Source organism: Rhinoderma darwinii, chromosome 3 (assembly GCF_050947455.1).
Source record: "Rhinoderma darwinii isolate aRhiDar2 chromosome 3, aRhiDar2.hap1, whole genome shotgun sequence".
Taxonomy (NCBI): Eukaryota; Metazoa; Chordata; class Amphibia; order Anura; family Rhinodermatidae; genus Rhinoderma; species Rhinoderma darwinii.
The window spans coordinates 74,617,056-74,632,302 of record NC_134689.1 but is presented as its reverse complement, the minus strand read 5'-3'; the positions used below and the strand labels follow the sequence as shown (position 1 = coordinate 74,632,302).

Here is a 15,247-nt window from a genome sequence, read left to right as displayed (position 1 = left end):
TTAGGTGCGGATTTGCCACGCGTATTTTCATGCGGCAAACCCGCTAGGGTAATACAGTACCAGCAAAGTGAATGAGATTTCAAGAAATCTCATCTACACTTTGCAGACTTTTTCTTCCCTTAAATTGACCTGCGGTGCGTATTCTAAAATCCACAGACTGTTGTTTACGCTTGCGAATTGTATCTGACTAGTTTTACTGAAAAATGCCCAAAATCTGCAGCAGAAAACCATTAGTTGCGGTTTTAGCTGCAGAATTACGTGCGTATACCTATAGTTTTTATGCAGATTTTCCACATCAAATTATGCAACGTGTGCAATTAGTCTGAGGGCAAGTTCACGCGCAGCGTAAATACTACGTATTTTCCACAACGTATTTAGTTGCGGAAAATCTGTAGCATAATACAGTAGCAGAGTGGATGCAATATGAACAAATCTCATTCACACACTGCGTAAATGCTCTAGTGTAAAAAAACGCTCAGAAATGTACCTATAAATTGTGTTATTTTAATCCCCAGCATGTCAATTGTATTTGCGTAAACGCTGCTTATTTGTTGTGGGATTTCCCCTTTGAATTCAATGGGGAGGTAAAACCCGCAACATATAGCAGATGTTGCATTTTTTCCGGCGGAATCACTGCTATTCTGAAGCAAAAAAACAACACAGAAAAAAATAAATCTTATACTTACTCAGAAGTCTGTGTTTCTGTGCAGGCCTCTGGGATTAAGTTTTATCCCATGTGACCGCTGCAGCCAATCACAGGCTACAGCAGTCACATGGGATAAAACGTCATCCCAGGACTGCAGAGTGTCATGACGTCAGGACGTCAGGACGTCAGAGGGACGCGTCGCCATGGTAAGTGTCCTTTTTTTTTTCTCTGCATTTTTCCGCAGTGGACATTCTGGACGTAAAACTGCACCACAATCTGGTGCGGTTTTTCGGCCAGAATTCTACGCTTCTAAACAACGTATCTGCCCTATATGAACATACCCTAACACTTACCGGGAAGTTGCAGCAACTCTGTGTCTTTCTCACTCTGCTCCTCCTCCCCTCACCCTTTCCATGGACTTGTATGGGCAACATGTCTGTCTCTTTCTCTCTCTGCTCGCTCCCCCAGCTCCCCTCTCCATAGACTTGTATAGGCAGATGATGAAGATACACCCCCCACTTTCTGCAGTCTGCCAATTCTGTTCTGTAACTGGAGATGGATTTTGCTTGACAACAGCGGGTGAACAGCAGATTACAGGAAGGGAGACACCTAGTGGTAGTAATTTCACACAGAATTTGAATGGATAAAGCTACAAACTTTAAACAGTCAGCAAATTACAAAGTTGATCTATATCAGGTATACTATTAGATTATAAGATAAACCGGAGAAACAGAGTCCATATATATCAATGTATGAAAATAACTATCTTTATTAAAGAACAAAAATAAAATACATAAAATGACATAGACAGAGAATCCAAAAATAGTCCTAAAACGGATCACAGGAGTGTATATTGAGTCTATATATATATATATATATTAGAAAACCCTGATGGTATGCATAGTTACTATGACTCAATATGACTCCAACCTGGGGTGCATAAACATGAAAATGGTATCAAAGTATGAATTTGTGTAAAAAAAAGGGCAATGTGCCTAACTCTGAAAAAAGTCTATAGTGACTAGAAAGTAAGTAGTTATTGCCTAAAGACAGATGGCACAAAGAGCCAAAATGTACTTCCAGAGTATGCACTTACCCATGTATGGGAGGTGAGATGTGACCCAGCAGTGTAGGATAGCGCCCCGACGCGCGTTTCGCCCGTAGCTTTCTCAAGGGGTATTAGATTAGCATACGTTGTTTGAAAAGTTCGTGTCCATTTAATATGTTTATGAAAGGCAAGAACAACAAGATTGTAAATGTGAAATTTAATACTATTGATTTTCTACAGTTCCCGGGAGTCCAGTCTTCTTCGAGTCAAGCTAGCCCTAGACTACCAAAGCCAACAAAAGGTATGTGGTATATCTCATTTACAACTATTATTTTGCTTATGCGTTGTACTAGAAGAAAACCATATCCATCCTGAAACAAGATCTAAATACATTCAGTAAAGTAAAAAATATATTGTAATGAAATGAATACAAACAGAGCAATAAAAAAATAGTTGACCAAAAGCTCACATTTAGTACTACCATCTGCAGCAAAAGGTTAAAGTAGCAACTCATCTCAAGATACAAGTTAACAACTTCATTGAATCCTTTTGAGTTTATTTTGATGTTATACTGGAATTAGAAGACAAATTAAACATCAATTAGGCAATATTTATCATTTTGGCATGGAGTTTTACCACCGGTAAGGCCGAGGTGGTAATATGTTCCTACTTTGTGATGCCCTAGTAGAAAATTTTGAGAAGCTATACCCTAAGGCTGGGTTCACACAGAGTTTTTTGCAGGCAGAAAACCTCAAAATTCCATTCCGTTTTCGCAACATTTTTCGCAGCGTTTTTCGACCGCAGCCATTGAGCGCTGCGGCCAAAAAACACTGCAAAATACACTTTCTCTGCCTCCCATTGATGTCAATGGGGGGGTCAGAGGGATAAACGCTCGAAGATAGGGCATGTCCCTTCTGTTCCCCACGAGCCGGTTTTTCCGCTCGCGGGAAAAAAACGCCTCCGCCTCCCATTGAAATTAATGGGAGGCATTTTTGGCAGTTTTTGGCGTGTTATCCGACGCGGTTACCGCATCAAAAAACTTGTCAAAAAGCTCCATGTGAACTGGCCCTAACAGATGTCTGTGCATTTATATATCCATAGGCAATAATGTAGTTTACAGAAATATAACATTACATTTTAAAAAATAAATTCTCCTAAAGGGGCTAATAAAAAAAAAATGTTAGAAACAATTAAAGGGATCCTGTCAGCAGGATGATAAAGGGAAGGGCATTTTAAATGTACCGTTTTTTTAGCCCGCCGGAGCGGCGTTCGCAAGTGTCACACTCTGTTTTAAGTGACGATTCTAGCGGCCAATTATAAGACCAGATCAGAGCGGAGGGGCAGGCTTGCAGTGTACAGTGAAGAAGGGAATTATACATTATTTTCTTGGTCATGCAACTTGCAAGAAGAAAGGTATGTTTATAATGCCCTCCCTCTTCCTTTTATCGCTCTGTCAGCAGTTTCAAAACCTCAAAACTGCTAACAGCTTCCCTTTAGGGCAGCCCGCGTTGTTTTCACACGGCTCGTGCAGACCACTACAAGTCTATGGGTCAGTACAGATAGTCCGTGTTTTTTGCGCAACGTTAGTCCGCTGCGTAAAACTCGCGACATGTTCTATATTTCTGGGTTTTTCGCGCATCACGCACCCACTGAAGTCAATGGGTGTGTGAAAATCACGCATGCCACACGGAAGCACTTCCATGGGACAAGCGTTATTCGCGCAATAACAGTAAAAGAATGAATGTAAACAGAAAAGCACCACGTGCTTTTTTGTTTACAAACATCCAAACGGAGTGTCATAAAGATGACGGTTGCGCGAAAAGCACGCAGCCGCGCATCCATATGAACAGGGCACACGGAGCTGTCAAGTGCGTTTTGCGCGCGCAAAATGCAGCGTTTTTTGTGCACGCAAAACGCACACGTTCGTCTGAATCTGGCCTTAACCTCTTAACGCCGAAGGACGGATATATCAGTCTTCTGCAGCTGCTAGTTCGCGCAGGAGGACGGATATATCCGTCCTGTGATGGTGTGGGTACTGAGACTGTACCCACGCGATCAGCGGCAGGTGCACGGCTGTTATACACAGCCTGGCTCCTGCTGCAACTGCCGGAATCGAAGCGCGCTCCGATTCCGGCAGTTTAACCCATTAAATGCCGCTGTCAATAGTGACAGCGGCATCTAATGTGTTTGACAGAGGGAGGGAGCTCCCTCTGTCACCCCATCGGCGTCCCCGCAAAGAAATCGCGGGTTGCCGTCGGGTTTCCATGGCAGCGGGGGGTCTAACAAAGACCCCCAGGTCTGCCTTCAGCATCTGCCTGTTAGGCGATGCCGGAGGCCTGACCTAACAGATTGCCTGTCAGTTTTAGGGGGGATTCACACGAGCGTGTATTCGGTCCGTGCGGGCCGCGTGGTTTTCACGCGGCACGCATGGACCAATACAAGTCTATGGGGCAGTACAGACAGTCCGTGCTTTTTGCGCAGCGTTTGTCTGCTGCGCAAAAAGCGCGACAGGTTCAATAACTCTGCGTATTTCGCGCATCACGCACCCATTGAAGTCAATGGGTGCGTGAAAACCACGCAGGTTGCACGGAAGCACTTCCGTGCGAACCGACTGAAACAGCGCACCAGCTGTCAAAAGGATGAATGTAAACAGAAAATCTGTTTCCGAACATCCAAACGGAGTGTCTTTGCGATGAGCGAAGCCGGACAAGCGAACCAAACTTCACCGGGTTCGGCCAAACTTGTTTTGGCCGAACCCGGCAAAAAAATTATCGGTACGCGACGTCAGGAGATAGTCACTGTCCATGGTGCTGAAAGAGTTAAACTGTTTCAGCACCATGGACAGTGACTTCCGATCCCAATATACATGAACCTGTAGAAAAAAAAACGAAGTTCTGACTTACCGATAACTCCCGCCTTCTTCCTCCAGTCTGACCTCCCGGGATGACAATTCAGTCCAAGTGACAGCTCCAGCCAATCACAGGCCAAGCACAGGCTGCAGCGGTCACATGGACTGGCGCGTCATCAAGGGAGGTGGGGCCCGATGTCGAGAGGCGCGTCACCAAGGACGCGTCACCAAGGTAAAGGCCGGGAAGTTCTCGGTAAGTACGAACTGTATCTATTTTTTCAAAAGGTTTTTCGATATTGTGTTCGGCATTCACTGTCGAGGGTGCTGAAAGAGTTAGCTCTTTCAGCACCTTGGACAGTGACGGGCGTCGACTAGCCTCATCTCTATGATGGCGGCTGCGCGAAAATCACGCAGCCGCGCATCATACACGGATGAGACACGCAGCTGTCAAATGGTTTTTGCGCGCGCAAAACGCTGCGTTGTTTGCGCGCGCAAAAACGCAACGTCCGTCTGAATCTCCCCTTACACTGACAGGCAATAATGCTTTGGTATACTAAGTATACCAAAGCATTATATATGTGATAAGCAGATCGCATAGTGAAGTCCCCTGGTGGGACTAAAAAAAAAATGTCAATCAGTTAAATAAAGTTTGTGAAAAAAATAAATAAATAATTACAGTGAAAATCAAAACCAAAAAGTGGTTTTATTTAGTAAAAGTGTCAAAACAAATCACACATACACATATATGGTATCCCCGCGATCATAATAACTTGAAAAATAAAATGAACACATTAATTAAACTGCTGGATGAACGGCGTCCAAAAAACGCAAAAAGCAACGGCAAAATTCGCTCTTTTCTCCCATTCCCCCCATAAAAAATTGAATAAAAATTAATCTATAAGTCCTATGTACCCCAAAATTGTACTAATAAAAACTACACATTGGCCCGCAAAAATCAAGCCCCCATACGGCCACATTGACGGAAAAATAAAAAAATTACGTCTCTTGGAATGAGGCGATGCAAATACAAGTAATTTTTTTCTAAAAGGCTTTTTATTGTGCAAACGTAGGAAAACATATAAAACCTTTACATATTTGGTATCCCCGTAATCGTGCCGACCCATAGAATAAAGTTAACATGTGATTTACGCTGCATAGTAAACGGCGTAAATTTATAACGTGAAAATCAATGCTGGAATAGCTGCTTATTTTCAATACTCTCCTAAAATAAAGTTAATAAAAGTTAATCAATATATTATATGCATCTAAAAATGGTGCAATTACTAAATACAACTCGTCCCGCAAAAAACAAGCCCTTATACGGCTATGTCGACGGAATAAAAAAAAAGTTACGACTCTTGGAATGCGACCGTGAAAAAACAAAAAATAATCCTTGGTCATTTACGTGCAAAATGGCCCGGTCATTAAGGGGTTAAATAAATTCTCTGTTTATAAATGTTTCCTGTTCTATTGCTTTTTGACGGCAAGAATAGCAGTCTGTACAATCTTTTATACTTATGCCTCCTGCACATGGGATGGAAATGCTCCAGAATTTGCGTATAGGAAATTCTTCAGCGTATTACATAAGTAGCAAAGTGGATGAGCTTTTAGCAAATCCCATCCACACGCTGCAGAAAAAAATACATTAGTATTCACGTGACCAGCGGTGTAAATTCCGTGGGACAAGCGTGGTTCGCGCAACAGCTGTGAAAAGGATGAATGAAAACAGAAAAGCACCACGTGCTTTTCTGTTTACAAACATCCAAACGGAGTGTCATAATGATGGCGGCTGCGCGAAAAGCACGCAGTCGCGCATCATACGGGACTGACACACCGAGCTGTCAAGTGCCTTTTGCGTGCGCAAAAGCTGTGTTTAGCGCACGCAAAAAACGCTTTGTTTTGCGCGCGCAAAAGGTACATAACAGCTCCGTGTGTCAGCAGCGTATAATGCGTCGCACATGGTGCTTTTCTGTTTACATTCATAGTCTTTACTGCTGTTGCGCGAATCACGCACGTCACACGAAAGTGCTTCCGTGTGCTGCGTGTGATTTTCACGCACCCATTGACTTCAATGGGTGTGTGATGCTCGAAAAACGCACAAATATAGGACATGTCGTGAGTTTTACGCAGCGGACACACGCTGCGTGAAACTCACGGACTGTCTGAACGGCCCCATTGACTAACATAGGACCGTGCGAGGCGTGTGAAAATCATGCGCGTTGCACGGACGTATATCACGTTCGTCTGAATAAGCCCCTAGGTTGAGTTCCCACAGTGCAGATTTGCTGCAGATTTTGCATGCGTTTTTGTAGCCAAATCCAAGAATGGAACCTAAACAGAAGAAATATTTAAAGAAAGGCATTATAGGTCTGCTTCCTGGATTCTGGTTTTAGCTTAAAATAAAATGCATGCAAAACCTGCAGCAAATCTGCATTGTGGGAACCCCAGCCTTAGGGCTTGTCCACACGTAGCATAATTGCTGCATATTTTCCGTCCGGAATTGTGGACAGAAAATACGCAGCAGAATACAGTAGCAGCAAAATGGGAGAGATTTACTCTCATCCACACTATGCATAAAATTTCTGACCATAAATTGATCTGTGGTGCGTATTCGCAACATGTCAATTCCTGCTGCGGAAAGTGAACTGAATTGCTGCGTTTATCATGATCTCCCAGCATGGAGAAAAACGCAGCAAAATCCGCACCATTTTCTGCAGCAAAAAACAGGAATATTTTATTCCACAGAATTTTAGAAATTAATAATTTACTCACAAATTCACTCCTGATTAAATGTGCACCTACGTTTGTTTTCCTTTCTATTATAGCACCAGCTCCAAGTGTAGACAGAAGAACCAAGCCAACTATTCAAGGAAATGCTGGAAAACTGCCTCCCACTTCAGGTCAGTAAAAAAAAAAAAAATTTGCCCACCTGCTACATACTGTATAGGGTATGTTGACACACAGCGTAAACACTGCAGACCTTCCAACCAGATTTTCTGTGCGCAAATTTAGTAGCATTTTCGCAAGAGAAGTTAACATGCTGCAGATTGAGAATCTGCACTGCAACTCAACTTCCGCACTTCTTTTTTGCATATTTTTTCAATAGCATGTGTATGAGATTTGTTGAAATCTCATCAACTTTGCTGCTACTGTAACTCACGCAGATTTTCTGCAATTAAATTTGTTGCGGAAAATTTTCAACTAATCCGTGCAAATACCCATACTATTACACCGTTCATTTCTGATTTGGAATACCCTTTTAAAAATAGTAAGGCCACATGCACCCAATGTGTACCCAGTGCCAGCAAAGTGAGGCCCCCTTCACATGACGTGTTTGGCTTCCGTCTGAGGTATAAGGCGGGAGTATGTATACCTCCAAAGGAAGGCTGTAATCAGGGTCAATTCTAGCTTTTCTGCTGCCTGTGGCGAAAATTTAAATGGTGCCCCCCAGATTTTGATTGACCCCCCTTGGCTGTTCTACATCACTTCCTGCCTCCTCCAACTCTTGTGGATGCGCCGCTGCATTGTATTACCCTGGCATGCACGGTGCAGCGATGAAGCCAGGCAGAGTACACCCCGCTGCGTGGTGCGTGCCCATGTACTACAATACAATGGCAAATATGAGAAAGTTGGAGGAGGCTGCTAGTGATGTAGAACAGCCAGGGGATGTCAATCAAGCATGGAAAGGTTTTATTGGAGGCAGGACTATGTGAATATTCAGTATAGCGGCACCGCCCCATGACCCTTTAATGATTAATTAGCATATAGTATGTGCCGTTTTACACAGCTAAACTTTATAAATTTTGCTGCATCTGAAAAAACATACAAGGGAATTGTAATGACGGGGGTAGGGAAACGGACAAGTGAGCCCTAATCTACCCGCCACTCTGTCCCTGCCTACTTGCAACGACCCGCCCTAGGCGACGGGGTACAACTGGGCGGCGGTCCCTACGCTCAGTAAGTGCACGAGAAAAACAGACAAGGGAACACAAAGCAAAGGGAAAGGGGCAGTTGCCCACGGCAACACCGTGAGCAACAAGAGTGGTGAACGAGCCGAGTCAAACCAGGAGTGCACGAGGTACCAAACACAGAGCAGGAGAGTAGTCAGAAAGCCAGGGTCAGTATGGAGCAGGATCAAATAGATAGAAGCTGTAGCTGGGCCAGGAAACCACACGAGAAGAATCACAAGCAAAGGATCAACAGGAAAGGCAGGTATAAATAGACAGAGGGCGGGAGCTAGCTCCGTCTGGCCAGGCTGCGATAGGCTCTCCCACTCCTAAGCCTGCCATCCTGAGTGGTGGAAGATGGAGTCAGTCTCAGAGACATAGACTCAGGTGCAGACTGATTACCTATGGGAGTATACACAGAAGTTGTGCCTGGCAGATCCTTTACAGTACCCCCCCTTTTATGAGGGGCCACCGGACCCTTTCTAAGTGGACCTGGTTTATTGGGGAAACGAAGGTGGAACTTCCTGACCAATACCCCAGCGTGAACATCCCGGGCGGGTACCCAAGTCCTCTCCTCAGGCCCGTATCCTCTCCAATGGACCAGATACTGGAGGAAGCCTTGGACCATCTTGCTGTCCACAATCTTGGCCACCTCGAACTCCACCCCCTCAGGGGTGAGAATGGGAACAGGAGGTTTCCTCGAGGGAGCCAAGGACGGGGAGCAGCGTTTAAGGAGGGAGGCATGAAACACATCGTGTATGCGAAAAGATGGGGGCAACTCCAGTCGGAAGGAGACAGGATGTAGGACTTCAATGACCTTATACGGCCCAATAAACCGGGGGGCAAACTTCTTGGACGGGACCTTAAGGCGCAAGTTCCTAGACGATAACCACACCAGATCCCCGACCATAAACAAGGGGTTAGCAGAACGTCTTCTATCAGCCTGAGTTTTTTGTACGCTCTGGGACGCCTCTAGGTTCTTCTAAACCTGGGCCCAGACTGTGCACAGTTCCTGATGAACGACCTCTACCTCGGGATTGTTGGAACTACCTGGTGAAACGGAGGAGAACCGTGGATTAAACCCAAAATTACAGAAAAAGGGGGAGACCCCTGACGAGTTACTGACCCGGTTATTAAGGGAAAATTCGGCGAGGGGAATGAATGAGACCCAATGATAATGACAGTCAGAGATAAAACACCTTAAATATTGTTCGAGAGATTGATTAGTCCTCTCAGTTTGGCCATTAGTTTCAGGATGGAAGGCAGAGGAGAAGGACAGATCAATCTCCAACTTTTTACAGAAGGCTCTCCAAAACAAAGAAACAAATTGTACCCCTCTGTCCGAAACAATATTGACAGGGACCCCATGGAGACGCAGGATGTGTTTGACAAACAGAGTAGCTAACGTCTTGGCGTTGGGTAGTGTCTTGAGGGGCACAAAGTGGCACATCTTACTGAAGCGGTCTACTACCACCCACACCACCGACTTGCCTTGAGATGGAGGCAAATCGGTGATAAAATCCATGGAGATATGGGTCCAAGGTCTCTGGGGAATGGGCAAAGAACGTAGTAAGCCCGCTGGTCGGGACCTGGGAGTCTTGGACCTAGCACAAACCTCACAAGCGGCGACGTAGGCCTTAACGTCTTTAGGCAACCCAGGCCACCAATAGTTTCTGGCAATGAGGTGTTTGGTACCCAGGATGCCTGGATGACCAGATAGTGCGGAGTCATGATTTTCCCTAAGTACCCTTAGCCGGTATTGCAGGGGAACAAAAAGCTTGCCCTCAGGAAGGTTCCCGGGAGCTGAACCTTGATCAGCCGCAATTTCAGAGACTAAATCAGAATCAATAGAAGAAATGATTATACCAGGAGGCAAAATACAAGCAGGATCTTCCTCCGAAGGAGGGCTGGCCATGAAGCTACGCGACAGTGCATCGGCCTTAATATTTTTAGACCAAGCCCTATAGGTAACCAAAAAGTTGAATCTGGTAAAAAATAGCGCCCATGGAGCTTGTCTCGGGTTTAGCCTCCGGGCAGATTCTAGGAAAACTAGATTCTTGTGGTCGGTAAGGACCGTTACCTGGTGCCTAGCCCCCTCCAGGAAGTGGCGCCACTCTTCAAATGCCCATTTAATGGCTAAGAGTTCGCGGTTGCCAATATCATAGTTACTCTCAGTGGGCGAAAACTTCCTGGAGAAGTAGGCACAGGGACGGAGATGGGTGAGGGACCTGGTACCCTGGGACAAGACAGCCCCCACTCCCACCTCGGATGCGTCAACTTCCACGATAAATGGCTCCATTTGGTTGGGCTGAACCAGTACCGGGGCCGAGATAAAGCACTTCTTAAGGACCTCAAAAGCCTGGACAGCCTCAGGAGGCCAGTGGAGGAGATCAGCACCTTTGCGAGTGAGGTCCGTAAGAGGCTTAGCGATGACCGAGAAGTTAGCAATAAATCTCCTGTAATAATTAGCGAACCCCAAAAACCACTGTAACGCCTTCAGGGAGGCAGGTTGGACCCATTCCGCCACAGCCTGGACCTTGGCGGGGTCCATGCGGAATTCATGAGGAGTGAGGATTTGACCCAAAAATGGTATCTCCTGTACCCCAAACACACATTTTTCGGTTTTCGCAAACAGTTTGTTTTCCCGAAGGACCTGGAGCACCTTCCTGACATGCTCAATGTGGGAGGACCAGTCCTTGGAAAACACCAGTATGTCATCAAGGTACACTACAAGAAATACCCCCAGGTAATCTCTCAAAATCCCATTTATGAAATTCTGGAAGACCGCAAGAGCAGTACACAACCCAAAGGGCATGACGAGGTATTCGAAATGACTTTCGGGCGTGTTAAACGCAGTCTTCCACTCATCCCCCTCTTTGATGCGGATAAGGTTATACGCCCCCCGTAGATCCAACTTAGAGAACCATTGGGCCCCCTGAACCTGATTAAAGAGATCAGGAATCAAAGGAAGGGTATACTGGTTCCTTACAGTGACCTTATTCAAGTTACGGTAGTCAATGCATGGCCTAAGACCACCATCCTTCTTCCCTATGAAAGAAGAAGCCAGCACCTACCGGAGAAGTAGAGGGGCGAATGTAACCCTTGGCCAGGCATTCCTGGATATACTGTCTCATGGCTTCACGTTCGGGACAAGAAAGATTAAATATCCTACCCTTAGGAAGCTTAGCTCCTGGTACCAATTCGATAGCGCAATCGTATTCTCTATGAGGAGGTAACACTTCAGAGGCCTCCTTAGAGAAAACATCAGCGAAGTCCTGAACAAACTCAGGTAGCATGTTCACCTTCTCAGGGGGAGAAATAGAATTAACAGAAAAACATGACGTCAAGCATTCATTACCCCATTTGGTAAGCTCCCCAGTATTCCAGTCAAACGTGGGATTATGCAACTGCAACCAGGGAAGGCCTAAAACCAAATCGGACAATAATCCCTGCATCAACAGTACAGAGCACTGCTCCAAATGCATGGAGCCAACAAGGAGTTCGAAAACAGGGGTATGCTGAGTAAAATAACCATTAGCAAGAGGAGTGGAGTCGATACCCACTACCGGGACAGGTTTAGGCAAATCAATCAAAGGCATAGCTAGAGACATAGCAAATTCCACAGACATGATATTAGCAGAAGACCCTGAATCCACGAAGGCACTGCCGGTAGCAGACCTACCACCAAAAGAGACCTGAAAGGGAAGCAATATTTTATTACGTTTCATATTTACGGGAAATACCTGTGCGCCCAAGTGACCTCCCCGATGATCACTTAGGCGCGGAAGTTTTCCGGCTGCTTATTCTTACTCCTAGGACAGGTGTTCACTTGATGCTTGTCATCCCCACAATAGAAGCAGAGACCATTCTTCCTGCGGAACTCTCTACGTTGTCGGGGGGACGCGGAGGCCCCGAGTTGCATAGGTACCTCCGAGACTTCCGTGGAAGAGCTAAGCAACGGAACCTCGGGAGGCATCATGGGGGAGTCAGAGGGGAAAACACAGAAACGTTCAAGCTGTCGTTCCCTGAGACGTCGGTCAAGTCGTACCGCTAAAGCCATAACCTGATCTAGGGAGTCAGAAGAGGGATGGCTAACTAGCAGGTCTCTCAGGGCGTTCGACAGACCCAACCTAAACTGGCACCTTAAGGCAAGGTCATTCCACCGAGAAGCTACGCACCACTTCCTAAAGTCAGAACAATACTCCTCAACAGGTCTCTTACCCTGACATAAGGTCACCAGCTGACTCTCGGCAAAGGCAGTCCTGTCAGTCTCGTCATAAATGAGTCCGAGAGCAGAAAAGAAACGATCAACGGAGGAAAGTTCAGGGGCATCAGGAGCCAAGGAGAAGGCCCACTCTTGGGGGCCTTCCTGGAGCCGGGACATAATTATACCCACCCGCTGGCTCTCAGAACCTGAGGAATGAGGCTTTAAAAGAAAGTAGAGCCTACAACTCTCCCAAAAGGAGAGAAAAGTCCTCCGGTCCCCTCAGAACCGGTCAGGCAACTTGAGGTGGGGTTCAAGAGGTGAGGTGAGGGGCACTACCATGGTAGCGTCAGGCTGGTTGACCCTCTGAGCCAGGGCCTGGACCTGTATGGAGAGACCCTGCATTTGCTGGGCTAGGGTCTCAAGGGGGTCCATAGTAGTGTCAGGGCGCAGGGTAGACTAGGTATACAGGCTTGTGATTATGTAATGACGGGGGTAGGGAAACAGACAAGTGAGCCCTAATCTACCCGCCACTCTGTCCCTGCCTACTTGCAACGACCCGCCCTAGGCGACGGGGTACAACTGGGCGGCGGTCCCTACGCTCAGTAAGTGCACGAGACACACAGACAAGGGAACCCAAAGCAAAGGGAAAGGGGCAGTTGCCCACGGCAACACCGTGAGCAACAAGAGTGGTGAACGAGCCGAGTCAAACCAGGAGTGCACGAGGTACGAAACCCAGAGCAGGAGAGTAGTCAGAAAGCCAGGGTCAGTATGGAGCAGGATCAAATAGATAGAAGCTGTAGCTGGGCCAGGAAACCACACGAGAAGAATCACAAGCAAAGGAGGAACAGGAAAGGCAGGTATAAATAGACAGAGGGCGGGAGCTAGCTCTGTCTGGCCAGGCTGCGATAGGCTCTCCCACTCCTAATCCTGCCATCCTGAGTGGTGGAAGATGGAGTCAGTCTCAGAGACATAGACTCAGGTGCAGACTGATTACCTATGGGAGTATACACAGAAGTTGTGCCTGGCAGATCCTTTACAGGAATGTTTGGAAATATTGTCAGGTCATGTATTACTGCATAGTGGCGGTTTAAGGGGTTAAAGCTACCTTACAGGTTCGCATTAAATAGACAATGAAATGCAACAATTTCATCAGCCATGCAATTTTGTTATTATAAATATATAATTACAGCTTCAGAACCAAGCTCAATACATATTTAGAGCACCAGGACACAGCTCAGTACATAAATACAGGACCAGAACCAAGCTCAGTGTCATGCCCAATCACCGCGGGCCATCAGGCTCACTCACCTCCTGACGTCCGCAGGCATGGATCTGTGAGCGCTGGCCCCCATCTCCTCCTCAGGAGACGCCAGCGCTCACTTCCGCTTCTCTCGGCCGGGTCACGTAGGGTGCGCGCGCACGCTCGTGCATGCTCTTAAAGGGCCAGAGCGCACACATGAGTTAAAGTACCAAATTAGCCAATGAGCACCCTGGACTATAAGGAGAGCTCTGCCCCTTTCTGCATTGCCTGAGCTTTGTTGTCGTTACCCTAGTCTTTCTTTGCAAATGGTCTCCTAAGTGTTTTCCAGTTCCCAGTGTTTCCTGTTCCTGCTACCTGCAACCTGTATCCCGTGCTATCCTGGTCCAAGTGAGATGGAGTCGTGCTGCGCTGAGTACCACGCCTGTCCTGCTGCACCACACCTGGTGCCTGCCTACATCCTAGTCCCAGCCGAACCTGTTTTGCTACTGTCTAAGCTACCACAGGTACACCTATACAAACTATAGACTGTGACCTGTGTCCTGTTGGCCAGCTGCCATACCGTCACGGTGGTACGGCCCAGTGGGTCCACGTACCCAAAATGACACCCAGTCATATATACAGCACCAGAACCAAGCTCAGTACATATATATATACAGCACCAGAACCAATCTCAGTACTAATATACAGCACCAGAACAAAGCTCAGTACTAAAATATAGCACCAGAAGCAAGCTCAGTAATAATATACAACACCAGAACCATGCTCAGTACATAAATACAACACCAGAATAAAGCTCGATACATAAATACAACACCAGAACCAAGCTCCGTACATATATATAGCACCAGAACAAAGCTCCGTACATAAATACAACACCATAACCAAGCTCAGTACATAAATACAACACCAGAACCAAGCTAAGTGTTAGGAAACATCCGTCCCTTTAAGATTGCCATGACTAATAGTCTAGCTCCTGGGTGGCTCTGGTTTTAGTTGCAGAGCCTATCCCAATACTCTGTCTTTCTTCCTATCGGATTGAAGGGTGGAGTATTTAAATCTGGTTTGATTCTGTCTCCTTTGCTTGTAATTCTCCTTGTTTGCATGTGTTTAATCAAGCTCCTGATTATACCCTGTACGTTTGACTATTTGAACTTTTGGAACGGGACCTCAGCTTGTCTCTGGATTACCCTTTGCCTACGGATTTGGACTTTCTGCTCCCGGCTGGTTTTAACCTCTGCAGTCTATCACAATCTGTTGGTATCCAAAAAAGAGAACGCACAACAGCACGTT

General features: G+C 46.3%; 1 protein-coding gene across 1 annotated transcript in view; it reads left to right on the top strand.

Annotated features, from left to right (window-relative positions):
* Positions 1 to 15,247, top strand: part of LCP2 (lymphocyte cytosolic protein 2) — a 353,127-nt gene that overhangs the window by 215,682 nt on the left and 122,198 nt on the right. The window contains exons 7-8 of the mRNA XM_075859992.1: positions 1,935 to 1,995; positions 7,368 to 7,442. Coding sequence (XP_075716107.1) covers positions 1,935 to 1,995; positions 7,368 to 7,442 — 136 coding nt within the window. The remainder of the gene's footprint in view (positions 1 to 1,934; positions 1,996 to 7,367; positions 7,443 to 15,247) is intronic.